Source organism: Haemaphysalis longicornis, unplaced genomic scaffold (genome assembly GCF_048455015.1).
Source record: "Haemaphysalis longicornis isolate Haplotype H1 unplaced genomic scaffold, Haemaphysalis longicornis Haplotype H1 scaffold_12, whole genome shotgun sequence".
Lineage (NCBI taxonomy): Eukaryota > Metazoa > Arthropoda > Arachnida > Ixodida > Ixodidae > Haemaphysalis > Haemaphysalis longicornis.
The window spans coordinates 88,624,262-88,642,290 of NW_027526225.1; the positions used below are offsets into that span (position 1 = coordinate 88,624,262).

An 18,029-nucleotide genomic window follows, 5' to 3' on the forward strand; every position below is an offset into this window, starting at 1 on the left:
AGGCATAAAATGATTCACGATTGTTGTCCTCCCTTGCTCCACTCACCAAAGCGTTCAGCACTAATCAGAGGCACCGAAAGCACAGCGGCAAACAAATAATGTTCGCATATGGCCATATTTTCGCTTCAAATCAGAGGAGTCCTATTCGGCGATAGAAATACATGTACTGAATTAAGTAAAGAAACAGTAATGCGATAACAGACCAAGTAAAAGAAATGAAAGAGAAAGGAACAAAAGTGGAAAAAATTGCTGAAAAGGTACTGAATCAGGCTTGCGGCTTATGCGCTGGGCTCAATCTCTGACAAGGCGACGAAATCTGCCGGCCACTGTATACCGCCATCTAACCTCCACACGGCATAGGCGCAGAGAAACGCCCTCTCACGGGCAGACTCCGCCATTAAATGGCTCTAATAATGTTCCCTAATGCGTGTGGAACTAAACACATGGGTAATTTGCCCGGTCAAGCTAAGGCTGAAAGCTTCAGAACTAGCGCTACTAGCCACGGGTGTACTAATGGGGACGAAATATGTACGTCTCAACTCAGCCCGCATGCAGCCTTTGCCTGAACGGGCGCCTTTCTAACCATTCCGACGGCGCCGAAAAGGGCAAGGAAGGCGCCAAGAGGCGCGATTTGCGTCGCCGTTATCAGGAAAATCTTTTGCTGATAAGGGGGGTATTTTCAAGCATTCTTTAGCAAAACTTTTCACTCGAAGGTGTAACCATGGTGTAACATTAGGCTGCGCGAAAAGGTGTAAACTTTGACTCCCTTGAGGGTGTACGTGCTGACTCTCTTTTGCAGGGCTATACCTACAACCTTTGAGGGAAAAAAGTTTCGCCAAAAAGACCCCCCTTATCAGCAAAAGATTTTCTTGATAACGGCGACGCAAATCGTGCCTCTTAGCGCCTTTTGGTGCATTCAGAATGGTTAGACAACGCCCGTTCAGGCCAAAGATTTTTGGGACGCTCAAAATATACGCCCCTTCACATCCACAAGCCTGCGAAGCTGTAATTAGCCACGCATTACCGAGTTTCGCGTAATTAATTAACGGAGACAGTAATTTAGAAATCCGCGGACCTTTTAGCAAACTTGCCGTGTTTTTGACCATAGTGCAGAATACTTCGGCTCGAAGGGTGAGCACTTTCATGTTATCGGGCAAATCTTTTGCTGATAAAGGGGGTCTTTTCAAACGTTCTTTAGTTAAACTTTTCACTGGAACTCTGGAAGTATAAGCCCCGCAGAAGGGTGTCAGTTTTTGCACCGAGAGAGAAATATGTTTATTGGAGAGGTTGGCCTAGGAAAGTCAGAATTTGCTCCTTTGCGTGCAGTGTAATATTAGACCTTTTGAGGGAAACATAAGTTTTCTCTTCGACGTGAGTTTTCATGTGATCTTATTTATTCGTATTCAGAGGTCTTAGTGAGTGAGGGTTTGTTCTAAAGCGTAGTATCCCATCCAGATTCCTTTTTATATTCATATTTTAATTTTTTTTCTTTTCAATTCTGTACATGCACGCCACTGTGCTCAAGCTGGCGTAGCCAGCGAGCTCAGGAGCCTTGATAGAGGCAGAAAATATTTATAAAACTCTTTTATTTTCGCAATTGAAGCAAGGAGTATGAGCGACATGGCGAGATGCTACGACGCCATGTTTTGGCGGCGTGAAGGATTGCAAGCTTGTACAGAACACGGGCAGGCTTGGACGCGCTTCGGGTTTGGAACTCCAAAGAGGTGTCCTGACTTGTCGAACAAGGCCAGCGCGCTGAATGCAACACCTGAAAAAAAAAAAAGAACAAGAAAAAGCCAAAGTTACACATATGCAGCAGTCAGGAACGAAAGCAGCTACGGGCTGGCGACCCGGTTTATTACAGCTCCATAGTAGGGAAGGGAGCAGGCCGATAAGCATCCTTAGGCACCACAGATTACATGAAATTAGTTTTATAGACTTTCAGTCATGCTTCTACGAGGTCGCGGCTTCGATTCCCGGTCGCGGCAGCCGCTTTTCTGATGGAGGCGAAAAGCAAAAACACCCGTGTGTACGAGCTTTCGGCGCACGTTAAAAAAAATGGCAGCATCTCAACTCCGTGGATAATGGCGAGCGTGCGGAGTACGGGGACCGTGACATCCAAGTTGCACCCCGAGTGAAATCCGATTTGCGCCCCGACAGTCATTCGATTTTAGTCACTTTGCCTCCGATTGCCGCGGTTTCATATTTGGGGAAGCTCGTTGTCTTCGTAGACGTTAGCAGCAGCGTGACGCGTCTTACGTTCGTTTCCGTACATGGCGGGAAGAGGGTATTGGATTTTCAGAACCCGCTTACATACGCGGTGCACCGCGGCGCCATCTCGTGTTTCCGCGTAGCGCCATTTAGCGTAGTTCGATGCAGTCACTGTGTATTACAACTTGATCACAACCTGACTACACCGGTAATTTTGCGCGTTTTCTCGTATGGACACCAGGCCATTCTTCCCTCGAGGGAAACGAGGCGGCACACGCCGCTGCCCGCGCTCTTACATTCCGGGCGTTTTCGTCGACGGAAGAGGACCTTTCCGAACCCTCCATCTATCCCCCCGTCTCTCCCCTATGCACTGAAATCGTATCATTATCGCCAACTGCGGCTTCAATACCCTCCTCCTCACCCATCCCTCAGCACACAGGCGGCTCGCATTTAGCGTAGACTGCAGACCAACACATTCTACAACACCACGATCCTCCACTACATCTCTCCCTCCACTTACCCCTACAACTGCCCTTCTTGCTCCGTCCCAACACTACCTACCACCTGGTGTGGGAATGTTCTACGCACCAAAACCCCCTCCCTTCCCCATCCCCTGAGCAGTGGGAGCGCGAGCTGGCCAGCTCACGGTGCGAGGACCAAGAACGCCTCATCACTCGTGCCCAAGCAGCTGCGCTACAGTGTAGCTGCGCTAGCTCGCGGCTATCTGGACTGAGAAAGCCACCCACTTTTATGCTCAATAAATGTTTTCCAATCCAATCTCGTTGCTAGAATATGTTAGTGCCTGTTTTCGAGTGTTTTGTAGTGCTCTTGTACTCTTTTAGATAGTTTCCGCACAGATTTTCGCTTAATGGTGGTGTGCGCACGGATTGACGCGGACGGACATTGGGAGGTCCTATGGTACTCCGCACCCTTGGGGAGTAAGCCGCTCGGCTCCCGCGTACTAACTCACGGTCGTAGCACAATGGGTAAGACGACTAACACTACCTCTGTCTGGTCTACCAAACACAGGCTCGAATCCTGCCGGTGCCTGTGATTTTTTGCGATTTTAAATGTTATGCGTACGGACGAGGACGGACATTGTGAGGTGCTAAGTTGCTCCGCACCTAAAAAACGCGCCTCGTCGCCTGCGTTGCGTCGGCGCGTTAAGCGATACAATCAATCAAGCTTTACAGCGCAGGGTATACAGCGCAACACTTCGCCTTCCAGCCAACCCCTCTACAATACGCTTACTCTCAACTGGCACCGTTAACACGTTGTGTAATTCATGCTTGTTGTGTAGTTATGCTTGCTTGCTGCGTTTCTTTTTGTTTTGCCTAATTTTGTATAAGATGTTTGTTTGACATGTATTTCTCTCCCTGCTTTTTTTGTTATTCTTATGAATGCACCCACTCCCCTCTATAATGCCATTGGCCCTGAGGGTATTACTAATAAATAAATAAATAAACACGATCCCCCAGCCCCTCGAAGACCACCGCCTTAGCCAAATTGCTTGTCTATCCACAACCCCCTAAGGTTCGTTCCTCCTGCATTAACTTAACCTCACTGCTCCACTTCGACAAGGCCACTGAATTCTCATATGGATGACTTTTGAAATGCACGCTGGCCTTCTCTCATGCTACCTTTTGCGGCCCTTACGAAAGAATTTCTTATGTCATTCGGTAAGTTGGCTTTCCGAATACGGGGTTGGCGAGCCTCACCACGTTGGAACTGGAGCGCACCAAAGGAGCATCGTACCTATGCGCCTCCTGGACAACGTCGAGAAGGCAGAGAGGGGGCCAGCTGGCAGGCGCCTCTGCAGCATCCCAGGAGGCTGTTGATGCGGCGACCAAGCACCCAGCCTCGCGTGCAGGGCCTTCGCATATCGCAGTCCAAGTCCGACGCCCACGATGGAGAGCCTGCGTGTGCATGGTAACCACAGAGAGGTGTTTTAAGTAAGCTTTGCCATTGCCGCAACAGTGCTGCAAATGGCTGTGAACCAGCCCATCTGGTCCACATCGCGTGCATCTCACGGAGGGAACCAGCTGCTGGCAAGGGCAGGGGGTACTCACACCAATGAGTCCTCTCCATTACCAGGCATGTACGGGCTACCAGCACTACCTTCTGGGCCGAGCAGTGAAAAGCCCTCGCCTAGCGTCCGCACACGGGGCTCCCCAGGCGCAGAACCTTTACCCGAAACAGGCAGCAGGCACGCCCAGCTCCAAGCCCTCCAGGCGGCCCTGCGACATGTATATATAGAGCGACTTCAGGTGAACCACGGTGTACCCGATTGTGACCACCCCAAGAGAAATCCCAACAGACATTCAGGCTGTTGGACCGACAGCCAATCCGGAAATTCGGCATATCGCTCTGTTGGTCTGATGGCAGCCTGTTGGCCTGATGGCAGTCTGTCGGTCTGATGGCAGTCTGTCGGTCTGAATGCAGTCTATTTGTCTGAATGCAGTCTGTTGGTCTGAATGCAGTCTGTTGGTCTGAATGCAGTTTGTTGGTCTGAATGCAGCTTGTTGGTCTGAATGCAGTCTGTTGGTGAAGCTATAGGTCTGATGACGAGATTGACTTAGGACACATGCTGTGAAGTGGTTTACTGGTTTACAAGTTTGGCAAGCACTAGGCCTTTTAGCAAAATAAAAATAGAGAAGTTCATTTGTGCTGCTCACTCATTTATTTGCGCTGCATGTCGCCGTGCTTTTGCGAAAGGTGCTTTCGCACCACCTTTAGCCTGGCTTCAGCGGGCTCCGCAGACGCAGTCCTGGCCGCATAGATGTGAAAAAAAGAGCTGTAGATAGAGAGAATAATTAAGGGTTCAATGACCTTGTGAACAAAAGACAATGTGGTAAAAGGGTAACAAATATTGCCAAACAGGTTGCCAGTAAAAAGCAACACTTTGGGGAATAAACTAATACCCTGCAGCTTTTTTTTCTTGTAAGCTAACACATGCTGGGCCCACAGCAAACCATTATTCATGAATGCCATTCAGGCACAATGTGAGACCATTTATTGTGCCAGAAGTTTCATATTAGGGGATGCTTGCTTTTGATAAATTATGAGTTAGCTATGAGTTCTTATGCCAGATATCACATGCAATACCTTTCAGGGATGCGACCTTCTCTGGTGTCACGGCTGGTTTGGGCTTCGTTTTTGCATGGCCCTTGTTCACTTTGTTCCGGTGCTACATTAATCTTCTGTGCAGATTACCTGTTTCGAAAATGCACACTGATTTGCATTCGGCGCACGGAACCTGATGATGATGATGGTTGGTGTTTCATGGCGCAAGGCCAGCGAGGGCAAAGAGCGCCAGAAAAGAAGTTATATAATGAAGCGAAGTGATTACCATAAAAAGGTAGGTATAAAACATGTAAATCGGACATTGTAAAATCAATTAAAGGTAATGGTGATGGCTGGTGTATAGGGCCAGATTTGATTATGCGTGATATGAGATAAGGTTTAAAAACTTAACATCTGACAAATAATCAAACACACGTTTCATAGAAACACTGGCATCGTCACCTAGAAACAGCGATGGGTGTAGTGGGATATGTTGTCTGTAGAGTTCTCTGAAGTGTTTGTGTCGTGTTGTGTGAAGTGCCTTGCATGTTATTAGTATGTGGACTACGGATAGGCCCTCCCCACACCTGCTACACAGGGGTCTTGGAGATCCCGTGAGCAGGTGGGAGTGTGTTGCATGCGTGTGGCCTATCCGTAATCGAGCCAGGGTAACTTCGTTGTGTCTGTTGTGAGTATCAGTGGTGTATGCTCCCAAGAGTGGCTTTATAATGTGTAGTTTGTTGTCAGTCTGTTGATTCCAGTGCGCTTGCCATGTTGTGCGAAGGTGTTGTCTGATGTGTGATTTGAGGTCGGTGTAGGGTATTGTTGTTATGTCAACTGTTGTTGTAAGGGCAGCAGCGGCCGCCATTCCGTCTGCGGTCTCATTACCTGGAATTCCAGAGTGCCCTGGCACCCAGCACACGGTCACCTCAAGGTTTAACGCATGCACAGACATAATAGTACTAATGAGAGCACTGACCACATGGTTTTTAGACTTCTGTGAGGATAATGCACGCACAACACTTAAAGAATCAGTATAAATTACAGATTTCGGAATTCGACTTAGAACAATATGTTGAACTACAAGAAGTATGCCATAGGCCTCTGCCGTAAAGATACTTGTATTTCTATTCATAGTTCTACAGACATTAAAGGTACCACCACCATGCGCAGCACAGGAAACAGTTGTGGCAGTTTTAGAAGCATCTGTGTAAAATTCAGCACACTTGTATTTGTGCTGAAGGGACAAGAAATGTTGCACGATCGCGCTTCTAGGCACTCTGTTTTTCTCGACACTTGTAAAAGATACATCACATGATATCGGGCGAAGCTGCCACGGTACTAGAAGTTCAGTAGCGGAGGTTTTGATGGTGTCTGAGAACATGACATCAAGTTGTGACGCTTCTTCTCTTACTCTGAAAGCGAAGGGAGCAGAGACTGATGGGCGATTTGCAAGAAGTTGAGATATTGATGTATCATAAAGAACTGACGTAAAAGGATGGTGAGGCATTGATGAGATTTTAAAAGCATAAAGCAGGTCTGTGTAGGCTCGCTGACGTTCTAGGCTCCATTTGTTGCACTCTACATACAGACTTTCGACTGGACTAGTCCGAAAGGCACCACACGACAAGCGGAGCCCTAGATGAAGCACAGGGTCCAGCATTCTGAGGGATGTTTTAGTGGCTGACCCATAGACAACGCTACCATAGTCCAGTCGTGAGCCTATCAAGCTGGTAAAAACACGTAAAAGAAGTTGTTTGTCAGCACCAAAAGAAATGTGCGACAGAACCTTCAGAATATTCATTGTTTTTAAGCATTTATGTTTTAGTTGTTTTATATGTGGGATAAACGTGAGCTTTTCGTCAAAGATTATACCTAAAAACTTGTGTTCTTTCTTGACAGGAATCGAGACACCATTGAGATGAATGTCTGGATCCGGCCGGATGCCACGCCTCTTGGAAAACAAGACACAAGTGCACTTCCCTGGATTAAATTTAAAACCGTTGCTGTCTGCCCAACCAGCTAGCTTGTTAACACCAAGCTGGATTTGGCGCTCGCAGACAGACAGGTTACAAGACTTAAAGGATAATTGTACGTCGTCTACATAAACGGAGCAGGAAATCGACGGTGGCAACGCCTTGCTGAGGGAATTCATTTTTACAATAAAAAGGGTGCAACTTAAAACTCCACCTTGCGGCACGCCGTTTTCCTGCACATGAACCCTAGAAAGTGCCGTTCCAACTCGCACGCGAAATGTTCTTTCAGACAGGTAACTTGCAAGCGTGTTCATCATGTTGCCCGACATGCCAAAGGACTTCAAGTCGCTAAGGATACCGTACCGCCAAGCAGTGTCGTACGCCTTTTCAAGATCAAAGAAGACCGTCATGCAGTACTGCTTGTGGAGGTAAGCATCTTTGATATATGACTCTAACGCAACGAGTTGATCGTTCGTAGATCGCCCCGCCCTGAAGCCCGCCTGGCAGCTCTCGAGAAGACCGTTGTACTCTAAGAAGTACACAAGTCTCCTGTTTATCATCTTCTCGAGGAGCTTGCACAGGCAGCTTGTCAGGGCAATGGGGCGATAACTGGCAGGAGAGGAAGGGTCCTTCCCTTCCTTCAGGACAGCCACTACTATGGCCTCCCTCCAAGAGCGAGGAATGTGCCCCGAAAGCCATATTTTATTGTATAGGTGTAAGAGTGTTTCAAGAGTGTCTGGGTGTAGGTGTTGTATCATGGTGTATGTGATTTTGTCTGCACCTGGAGCTGACGTCTTACATGTGCTCAGAGCAACCTTCAGCTCATGAATTGAAAAACAAGAATTGTAAGAAGTGTGCGACTTGTTGTTATCACGCAGGGACTTCTTTTCTACAGATGTTTTGTGTTTCATGAAAGTGTTTGTGTAGTGTGCTGAACTGGACACGTGTTCGAAGTGTTGCGCAAGTGTGTTAGCCTGGTCTTCCAGTGTGTCCCCTGTTGTACTAACCAGGGGCAGGCTGTGTGTCTGTTGTCCTTTTATTTTTCGTATTCGTGTCCAGACTTTATGTGTGTCAGTGTACGAGTTGATGGAAGTGAGGAAGGTGCGCCAACTCTCCCTTTTCGCCTCACGACGCACTCGCTTTCCAAAAGCCTTTGCCCGTTTAAAAGAAATGATGTTATCTGACGTGGGGTACCGGCGAAGGACACCCCACGCCTTGTTCTGGGCCTCTCGCGCCCGCCTGCAGTCCTCGTTCCACCAGGGCCTCCTTGGGCTGCGGGACCCACTGGAGGCCTGGGGAATGGACTTTTCGGCGGCGTCGAGGATGTGCACCGTGACGAGTTGGGCGGCTTCCTCCACGTGTAGGTGTTTTATGGTTGTGTGGTGTAGTTTAGATGTTTCTGTGAATGTACTCCAGTTTGCTTTGGATTCATTAAACCTGTTATGGGAAGATGGACTGCTCGGGCCTATACCTATATACGTTAATGAAGTGGGGAAATGGTCACTACCATATGGGTCCGTGCCCACACCCCACTCAAGACATGGAAAGAGAACTGCGGAACCAATAGCCAAGTCAAGATGAGAGTATGTATTGTGTCCTAAGTTATGATATGTTGGCTGTTTTTTGTTGAAAAGGCATGCTCCGGAGGATGTAAGAAACTTCTCCAACAGGCGACCTCGGGCATCCGTTCTGGAGGAGCCCCAAAGAGAGTTGTGTGCATTAAGGTCGCCTGTTAGGATGTACGGTTCGGGCAGCTGGTCGACCAGCGCCTCGAAGTCAGAGCTCAAAAGTGTGACATCAGGAGGAATGTATATGGAGCATACCGTTATCAACCTATTAAAAATTATTGTGCGTATTGCTACAGCCTCAAGGACGGTGTTGAGAGCGACAGGGTGGCATGCTAGGGATTTCCGGGCTATTATGGCTACACCGCCCGAAGAGTGTGTGCAGCCATCCCTGTCCTTTCTGAAGACCATGTACCTATTTAAGAAATTTGTGTGCTTGGAATTCAAATGCGTCTCCTGAAGACACATCACACTTGGCTGATTAGCATGCAGTATTTCGTATACATCGTCAAGATTTTTAAGAAGGCCTCTACAGTTCCATTGAATTATGTTTTCTCTTCCCATTATTTAGTGTGAGAGCTACTGGAGTGTGTGTGTTTGTTTATGTGTCGTCTTTCGGGGCTGTGACTCTCGCCTTTTTTGGCTTGTCGGGAGGCTTTGGCGTCGGGACGCGTTCCTTGCGCTGCGTTGCAGGCAGGAACGGCCCGACATCCATCTCGTCGTCGGATGTCCGAGGGGTGCCCGACGGACCGGGCCCCCTGGACTTGGCCCCCCCTCGGGAGCCCTTCGTTTGAGCCGCCACCGCCGAGGGCGTCCGGGGCGCCAGAGGTGGCACAGGCGGTGCGGTGGCGGTGGGAACCGGTGCGGGGCCCGTGGTGTCCATCACCTCTGTACCCTCCAACGCACTGGAGGGCGGGAAGACAGAGGCGGGAGCGGCACCGGTCCCGACGGAAGAGGTTGCCACCACAACCGCTGCTGCCTCAGCAAGCGGCGTGGTGGCGGGTTGGGCTGCCAGAGGCAACCCAGGGGGGGGCGGGCGAGGGACCAGGTCAGACTCGCTGAACTGGGTCCCTGTGGAAACGAGACGCCGCTCCGCCCCCCGGCGAGCCGCGTCGGCGTACCTCCCCAGGGGGAAAGAGGCGAACCTCTTTCGCGCCTCTGGGAAGGTGATGTTTTCAGTGACTTTGATGTTGATGATTTTCTTTTCTAGTTGAAATTTTTCGCACTTGCGGGAGTATGCCGCATGTGGCCCCCCGCAGTTTACACAAGTGAGAGTTTCGGCTGAGCAGTTCTCGCTCGGATGATCGTGCGCCGCGCACTTTGCACACGTCGTTCGGCCACGGCAAGAGTTCGTACCATGCCCGAACCGCTGGCACTTAAAACAGCGCCGCGGGTTCGGGATGTACGGACGGATGGAGCAACGGATAAAACCTGCATTTATGTATTGTGGAAGAATTGCGCGGTCGAAAGTCAAGATAATGTGTTTGGTGGGAATCTCCTTGTCGTCTCTGCGGATGGTGATGCGTCTCACGGCAGTGACGCCCTGATCCTTCAAGCCGGCAAGGAGATCCGCATCGGTTTCGTTCAGGAGGTCTGTCTCGGATATCACACCCTGCGAGCTGTTGAGGCTCCGATGGGGTGTGACCCGGATGTCAAGATCAGCCAGTCTAGTCTGAGCTAGAAGCTTTGCAGACTGCTGCTTGTCATTTATTTCAATTAAGAGTTCACCAGACCTTTGTTTTTTGCATTTATACGATTTTCCTACTATGGCTTCAAGATACTTGGCAATCAAGAAGACTGACTGAGATGCAAGAGGGTGGGTTGGATTGAGGGATTCCATCACAAGAAATCGAGAAAAATGGTCCGGTTCAGGAAAGGTTAACGACGGCAACGGAGGAAAGGATACTTCGGTGCGGCCCCTTTTCAGGGACCGATCACGGTTGGGGGGGGTTTTAGACAATACCATAAAGCATAGTATAAAAGCAGGGAGACGGGGGTACTTTCTTCCACAACCTTACCCTGATAGCTGAGGAGGTCCCGGAGCTCCCTGCCTGGTAAACAGACAGGGAGCCCATCCGCCGGAGCTTGACCTGGGCTCCGACGGCCACCGTTAGAGGTTTCTACCCTTCACCTTAAAAACACATCACCACGGTTGGATCCAGCTTATGTTTGGGGGCTCGGGGTCCGCGGTATCGCCAGTACCGTCACCAAGATTGCTCAAGGTGCCCCGTGCGGGGGGCGCACGGAACCTAATAAACAACACCTGGAAGCTTGAAGCGTGAGAGGGGGTCTTTCACGCTGACAATGTCAGAACGTAGCTTGCTAGTGGGCACGTGCACGATGTGCACACTGTGTTTCTTGAAAATGCATGCAAAAGCTTGATTGATGTGTAGGACGAGAATTGCAGCACGTCTTGACACAGGCCTTGTGGACGCCTCTGCCTGCTAATGTCAATGCAGATTCCTGCTAGTCGCCCTCTTCGCTTCTTTTTGAATATGATGCTTTAGGCAGCCACAAGGACTGCATCAAAACGTGCAGCAATTACCTACATCCCACACATCAGTGAAACTCTCGCACGCATTTTCAAGAAACGCAGTGCATACATCGTGCATGTGCCCACTAGCAAACTGCGTTCTGACATTGTCAGCGTGAAAGACCCCTCTCACGCTCCAAGCTTCCGGGTTTTGTTTATTAGCTTCCGTGCGCTGAATGCAAATCAGTGTACATTGGCGGAACGGGCAAGCTGCACAGAAGATTAACGCAGCACTGGAACAAAGTGAACAAGGGCCATGCAAAAACAAGTGCACTGGCAGAGCACCGTGAGAGGACGCGACACGTGGTCATCTGGAACAAGGCGAAATTACTGACAACTTAGTGCAATCTATCGTCTCAATTACTGCTCGAGTCCCTCATCGTTCAGACGACGTCCAACATTATCAACATAAGGGATGGCAGTCTGCACCATATCTATGCAAACTCATTGCGCCGCGTAATGCCCAATATATAGCTTCGTTTTCCATGACACGTCTTATTTTCCCAATCGATCTACCTTTTGAAATCCACCATGCAATCCCCCTCCCCTACCGGCCTACCAAAACACCTAGGTCTCAAGAGGTAATCAGGCTGTTGTTAATGAAGTATTTACAATTCGAGACTTGCCACCATTAAATTCATGCACTTTGTTTTAGAGATACGCGACATTAGCCAATTGCAGCTCCAGGAGTTAATTGTGTTGAGATCAGATTGAAAGCATTGACGGTAGTAGTTTAAAGAAATTGTGTGATAAATTACAACATCATCTGTAAATACACCTACATGGGAGGATATGCAACATGAAAGATAGACAGGACAAAGCAACCTGCCTGGGGGGACAACAAAGTCGCACGAGCAAAAGAAGTATATAGCTATTAGGAGAAGTAAACTGCATTTGAGAAGAATGAAAATCTTTCGCTCAAGTGAGGACATTAGGGTGAAGTTTGAGAAGTAGTCTGTGGTCTGCAATGCGATTGAATGCTTCAGAAAAATTGAGAAAAACTACCGCAGTTAGAAAGCCTGCGTCAATGGATCAATGTAGATCGTGAACAAATTCTGAAAGTTGTGTTTCTCAAGTAACCCTTGTGAAAACCGTGGTGATATTCGAATGTGATATTGTAATTTTATAAATAATTAGCGACCTGAGAGTGGATGAAATGCTCCCCGACCTTGCATATGGTGCTTGTAAGGGAAATTTAATGGTGAAGTACCGTCCTCTGATTTAAAGATTGGTGCTACCTCGACTATCTTCCAATCATTGAGAATAGTGCCTGTCATGAGAGACTGCGAAAAAAGCGCTGTCGGAATTCTACAGACTGCGGGATGTACTTTTCGGTATAGTATGATTAATACCAGTATGATCTGAAGTAGATAAAACTGTTACCTTACTTAAAATGGAAAGTAGTTCCACACCAGTTTGTATTGCAAGTTCAAAACCATATAGAAAGATCCTAAATGTTTGCTTGGATTGATTACATACGAATACTTGCTTCGAAGTCAGTTCAATTTCTCTTCTTGCCCTTTAGCCATCGGCCCCAGATTCTCTTCAATATCTCTGCTAAGCAATGACACGCTCCAAACGGGCAGCACTGCTTCATGAAAATGTTTCAAATAATCAGAGGCCAAAGCACTGCTAACAGGTATACATCATGGCAGGTTCCACAAAATGCAATAACTAACCTGAAAGTACATAATCGGTGGGTGCACCGATATGGCAGCAGTGCCTGGATCGATGTGTCGAGCAAATGCGCTGGCTTCTGAACGGGTGGTCTAAGCGGCCAGATGATGGATGAAGGAATGACCATTCCTGGCGGCAAAGCGTACGCAGCACCAACGAAAGGCCAGGCAGTACTTGGGTACAGCAGTTGCAGTGTCGGTTGGCCAAGGGAGGCCCTGGCAAACCTTCGAAACTGGACTGGAAGGCAGCCGACCCAGGACAGCCAGCAGCAGCACCTGCAGGTGCATAATCTGTGAGTGTGCTGACACTTGTTGAAATACAAGAAGAGCACACACAAAGCACGAATGCTTACATCAACTAGATTTTTAATCGTTTAAAGACAGTAACCTCCAAGGCACTAATAAGAACATTCCCGGAACACCCCAAGTGAAATTTAGGTCACAGTAAGAATGTATTTATTAGACCCGCAGGTACTGTGAGTGGGGTATGCATGATATATGCAAAGCTCACTGCTAAGCTAATTTGCATGGAACGCATGCTTGCAGCTCATCTGTATCCCTTGCTTTCAATCGGAACTGGTGTGTGATAGTTGAGGCTCCTCCATTTCAATGTCTGACTTGTATCTGCACGTTCAATTCTCCAATATTGATCGAGTTGAGTGAGTGCCTACAGCTTTCTTGTTAGTCTCTGAATGGCCTGCGGTTTTCCGAAAATGAGAACTTGCGAATTCGCTCAATTTTCTGCACTAATTTAAACAATACATATGCCTCTGATATCAAGCCCCAGACTTCCAGAGAGCTACCCTGACGGAATCGGCAGGCGCCTCGTAGGCGTTATAAAATCACCCCGAGACTATGCTAACTTCCTGCGAGGCCACATGCGCGCACTTTACCTTCAATTTGCACGTATGTGAATTCTATACCTCTATGAACTCTCAGACGGGTGTCGTTATATTCGTGCCGGACTCGTGAAGCTCGGCAACGTCAGACGTCGTGAAATTGCCGTACTCGCTCGCTGGCGCGCGGCCCGAACTCTCTCACTGTTCCCTGCCCTTGCATACTATTGTCTCCCCCTTGCACTTTGTAAATTCTCATCTGTTCCCGAACTCTCTCACCGCTTCCGGCCCTTGCCTACTATTTTCTCCACCTTGCACTTTGTAAATTCTCATCTGTTTAATTAACTACACCTCCTGCGTCCTCATCTCTTGCCTGCTATTCTTCCAGCACAACTCCGCCAGCACTTGGTCGACGCGTACGCTGTCGGGGCGCGTTGGCGAACGAGTACGGCGATTTCCCGACGCTGTTGCCGAGTTTCACGAGAACGGCACGCATATCGCGGCCCGAAGACCGCGAGGCGTACGGTCGCAACGGCGGCAGCCGGTCTCGCGAGACTACGCAATAGCTGCGAAGCGCACTGCACGGAATTCGGGTAGGGGGGGAGACTTCACAACACCTACGAGACGCCAGCCACGCAATCAAGTGTACGCTTTTTCGCATGCACTTCCAGGGAACCTCCTTTTCATGTTATTTCTTGGTATACCACGGGTATTCACGAAGAAGGACTAATCAAAGCGTCGTGCCACTTACGCGAAATTGCGACTGCGATCTGCAGCCGCAAAGGCACTGTTTGAGAGACACATAAACAAACGCCCCGGTGTTAAAGAGCCTTGCGTGATGTGAAATTATTAGCAGCCGTGTACTACAGCGCGAGCATCGCAGCCAAGGTCTAGCTTCAGCGTAAATTGATGCTGACTTCTGCGGAAACGGTGGACTGGGCGCCAAACAAGTATGCTAAATCAGGTAGGCTCTCAGAGCAAATGAGATGGGGGTCTAGCGAACCACTGACCCATAAACACCAGAACTCGTTTCAACAAAATACAGAATAATAAAAAATGCGTACTTACCCGAGCAAAAACGATGTTTCCAACGTACAATTCTCCTCCACTGTCGTCTTCATCTCGCGGACAAAAAACACGCTTTGTTCGGATGCAATGTCATCCTCTTTTGACGCGCAGTATTTTATGCGGCGATGATCGTTCTTCCGGGGTCCCCATGTTCAACACACGCGTAGGCTGGAAGGGTAGACATCACCCATAAAGCTTTTATAACTATGATTTAAGCTTGAAATAGATAAAAAACTGATCAAATCACGCCAGGAACCACTCGGCACAAAACGCTATAAAAAAACACACAAAAAGTGAGAGATAGTTGCCAGACTTTAAATGCACCACCTCTATGTTTGACGAAAATCGTGTTAGTACTGTAATATTGGTAATTATCTTTCTGCTTTCAAAGTCTGAAATGCGTTTATAACTTAAATTTAAGGTGTTTAAACGCAAAACTGAATACACATAAAGTAACTGACATATATACTGACATTGTAAAGAGGTTTTGACGTTTGTTTTGGTTTTGTTTTCACGGCGGGCTTCTAAACAGAGAAGGTGCGAGAAAACAAGCTACTTTGGGTTTAGGAAGAGGGTGGTAAATGTCGGCGTGATAGAAAGCAAGGAACAGGCGCTTACCCTGGTCCTAAAAAAAGAGCTAATAAAACCCTCACCTAAAAGAAAAAAAGCGAGGTTGACGGGGATTCGAACCAGTGACCTACAAAACAGTAAACGGACGCGTTATAACACTGCTTTTTTTTTTTTTTTTTGCTATCACGGCAAACTGTGCGGATGCGCCTAAAACAACTCTATACTTACGTAAGTTGTCAACGAATATTGTCGCTTGTGTTTAGTTTATGCTGCATTTTTGAAATTCTGGCTGTCCTAACTCTTGTTTCTCACGCACCGGTCTTGCAGACGAGGCCGCATTGCTAGCTCTGCAAACGAATGAGCCAAAGCTCCCTAATTTGACTCAAGAAAAGCTATCGCAGTCAACCCGACCTTTTCTGCGCAAGCCACGGTAGCCACGAATGAAATGGAATGTGCCCAGGCGCGTAGCCAGGATTTTTGTTCGGGGGGGGGCTAAGGTTGTTCTCGACCCTCCCCCCCCCCCCCCTCACCGAAAGAAAAAAAAAGCGCGGCAGTTTCCAAGCGCCCTTAAAGGCTATGCAGATAAAATACATGTTGGCCGGGTTCATTAAAAAGACTGTCGTTCACTAAAAAGACTGTCTTGTCCCAATAACAATGATACCAGTTCTATCTCACACTAATCAAAGGAATAATCGACATAATAAATTAAACATTGGGCGTTCTGCTGCTGAGCATAAGGACGCGGGTTCGATTCCCGGCCGCGGCGGCCGCTTTTCTGATGGAGGCGAACAGCAGAAACGCCCGTATGTACAAGATTTCGGCGCACGTTAAAGATCCCCAGGTGGTCAAAATTAATCAGGAGCCCCTCCGCTACGGCGCGTTAAACCCTACAATCCATCAGTCAGTCAATTAAACATTTGAAGCAGTGGCGAATCCCCGCCCACTTCCCCGCGGCGATTTCACTATGACATCACAGGATCTTGTATGTACGATTGGCCCAACGACCTAAGTCACCGCCAAGGAACATGATTGGGCGAGAGGGGCCTCCATTGATCTTATCGTTTGAATTCTAACGTGCAGTTAACATACTCATAACTACGTTTTCGTGCTGGCCTATATACATCACTCCTGCCCATATTACTTCACTGCAGCGCACAATTTGAAAATTTATGACATTTGTTGCATTGGTTCGGTTGAAAAAACGTCTGTGATTGTGCGAGTTACCAAAGGCTAGTGCTATTAAATTGAACTAGGTTGTATTTTGTCTTCAAATAGGCCCTTTAAGGTTCTCTCATAATATTGGTGTTGATTGTGATTGTATTTGTGCCAGGAGAAGTTGTAAACTGGACGAAAATCTTCAGACCGCGTGGTGCAAATCTGTGCCCGTGATACGGGACGTGTGCAGGCATTGCACTAAATGGTCACAGTTTCACGTGATTACTTGCTTTATTTAAACATGTGCAGTATGGTGTCTGTGACATCCGCAATAAAATTACGTAGGCCGTAAAAATGAGGTCTTTTTATTTAGTTGATGTTTAAATGCAGAAAATTTTTTGCTTATAAGCCTTCTGCGCCCGTACAGAATCTTCCAGTGTAAGGCCAATGCAGCAAAGTTTGTGCAGAATACACCGAGTCTATGCACTTACGTTATATGTAGCGCATGTTTTATCTGACGAAAAAAACGACAGGCTATGAATTATGCATACAAGAAGCGTTACACAGACATCACGCGCGAGAACTCCGCTGTTAACGCCGAAAATTACACGAACATGGTATCCTCACGCAAAGCGGAATAATTCAGCCATCAGTACTGCCAGGCCATGTCAGTTGAAATTTCGGCTTCTGTTTTGATTCTGTGACGCAGTTCACCTCATAGATTCTTAGGACGCCAGGCAGATATGAGAAGCTGGTGCTTTGTAACATCGCCAATCTGGTTAACGTTTCGGTACGCCCAAATGTCGACTGTCCTGTAAAAAGCTCGGCCTTGGTGTTCTGAAATACTTGCATTATTCTCTGTCAAGTTTTGAATGCTTCGTGCGTAAATGCCCTACAGTCTGCCTGAAGGAGTGTACTATTCAGTATATTTTGTGGGGCGGCAATCCCCTTTAGGTGTAAGTACCACTCCTGGATGAGGTAGAGCAAATCACTGCAAAGTTCACTATTCAATGCAATGACGAACTTTAAATTTATCAAGAACAAATAATAACGCAAAGACGGCGCTGTTTGACCATACTCTTGCGGTTAGGCATGCAAGTTGAGCAAAACCTTGCTGCATGTGGAATTTTGTCGTGAGATCTCAGGAAAGAATTATAATGAGGTCCTACCATTCTGGTTTCAAACATTAATGAAAAGACATACTGTTTAGTGGACGCGTGCGCTGCCATTTTTGAGCCGAACACACACTGGTGGTTTTAAAGGTAAACGATAAAACAGCATTGGAGGACGCACAGGAATTTTGCGGTTTTCGTTAGCGACTCGGGAAATGGAAATATATTAGTATGTTGGGACGCTCCTTGGTCCACCAGAAAACA

At 47.8% G+C, this 18,029-nt stretch overlaps 1 protein-coding gene across 2 annotated transcripts; it reads right to left on the reverse strand.

Moving 5' to 3' along the window:
• Positions 1-1,565: 1,565 nt before the first annotated feature.
• Positions 1,566-15,206, reverse strand: LOC144162958 (uncharacterized). 2 transcript variants are annotated; one of them, XM_077693698.1, is made up of 5 exons: positions 14,929-15,206; positions 13,028-13,300; positions 4,281-4,448; positions 3,967-4,127; positions 1,566-1,768 (listed from the first exon to the last, which is right to left on the reverse strand). In XM_077693698.1, exons 1-5 carry the CDS (start codon positions 14,979-14,981, stop codon positions 1,632-1,634), a joined length of 792 nt encoding a protein of 263 aa, XP_077549824.1. In that variant the 5' UTR covers positions 14,982-15,206; the 3' UTR covers positions 1,566-1,631. The 2 variants fall into 2 exon arrangements, with proteins under 2 accessions (XP_077549824.1, XP_077549823.1); XM_077693697.1 differs by lacking the exons at positions 1,566-1,768; positions 3,967-4,127; positions 4,281-4,448; positions 14,929-15,206 and adding an exon at positions 9,413-11,659 and having other exon boundaries at positions 13,028-13,160.
• Between the last annotated feature and the right edge of the window lie 2,823 nt (positions 15,207-18,029).

What these genes read in the sequence shown, in the direction of transcription:
- LOC144162958 (XM_077693697.1), bottom strand. Translation starts at nt 10,781, where the DNA reads ATGGTATTGTCTAAAACCCCCCCCAACCGTGATCGGTCCCTGAAAAGG.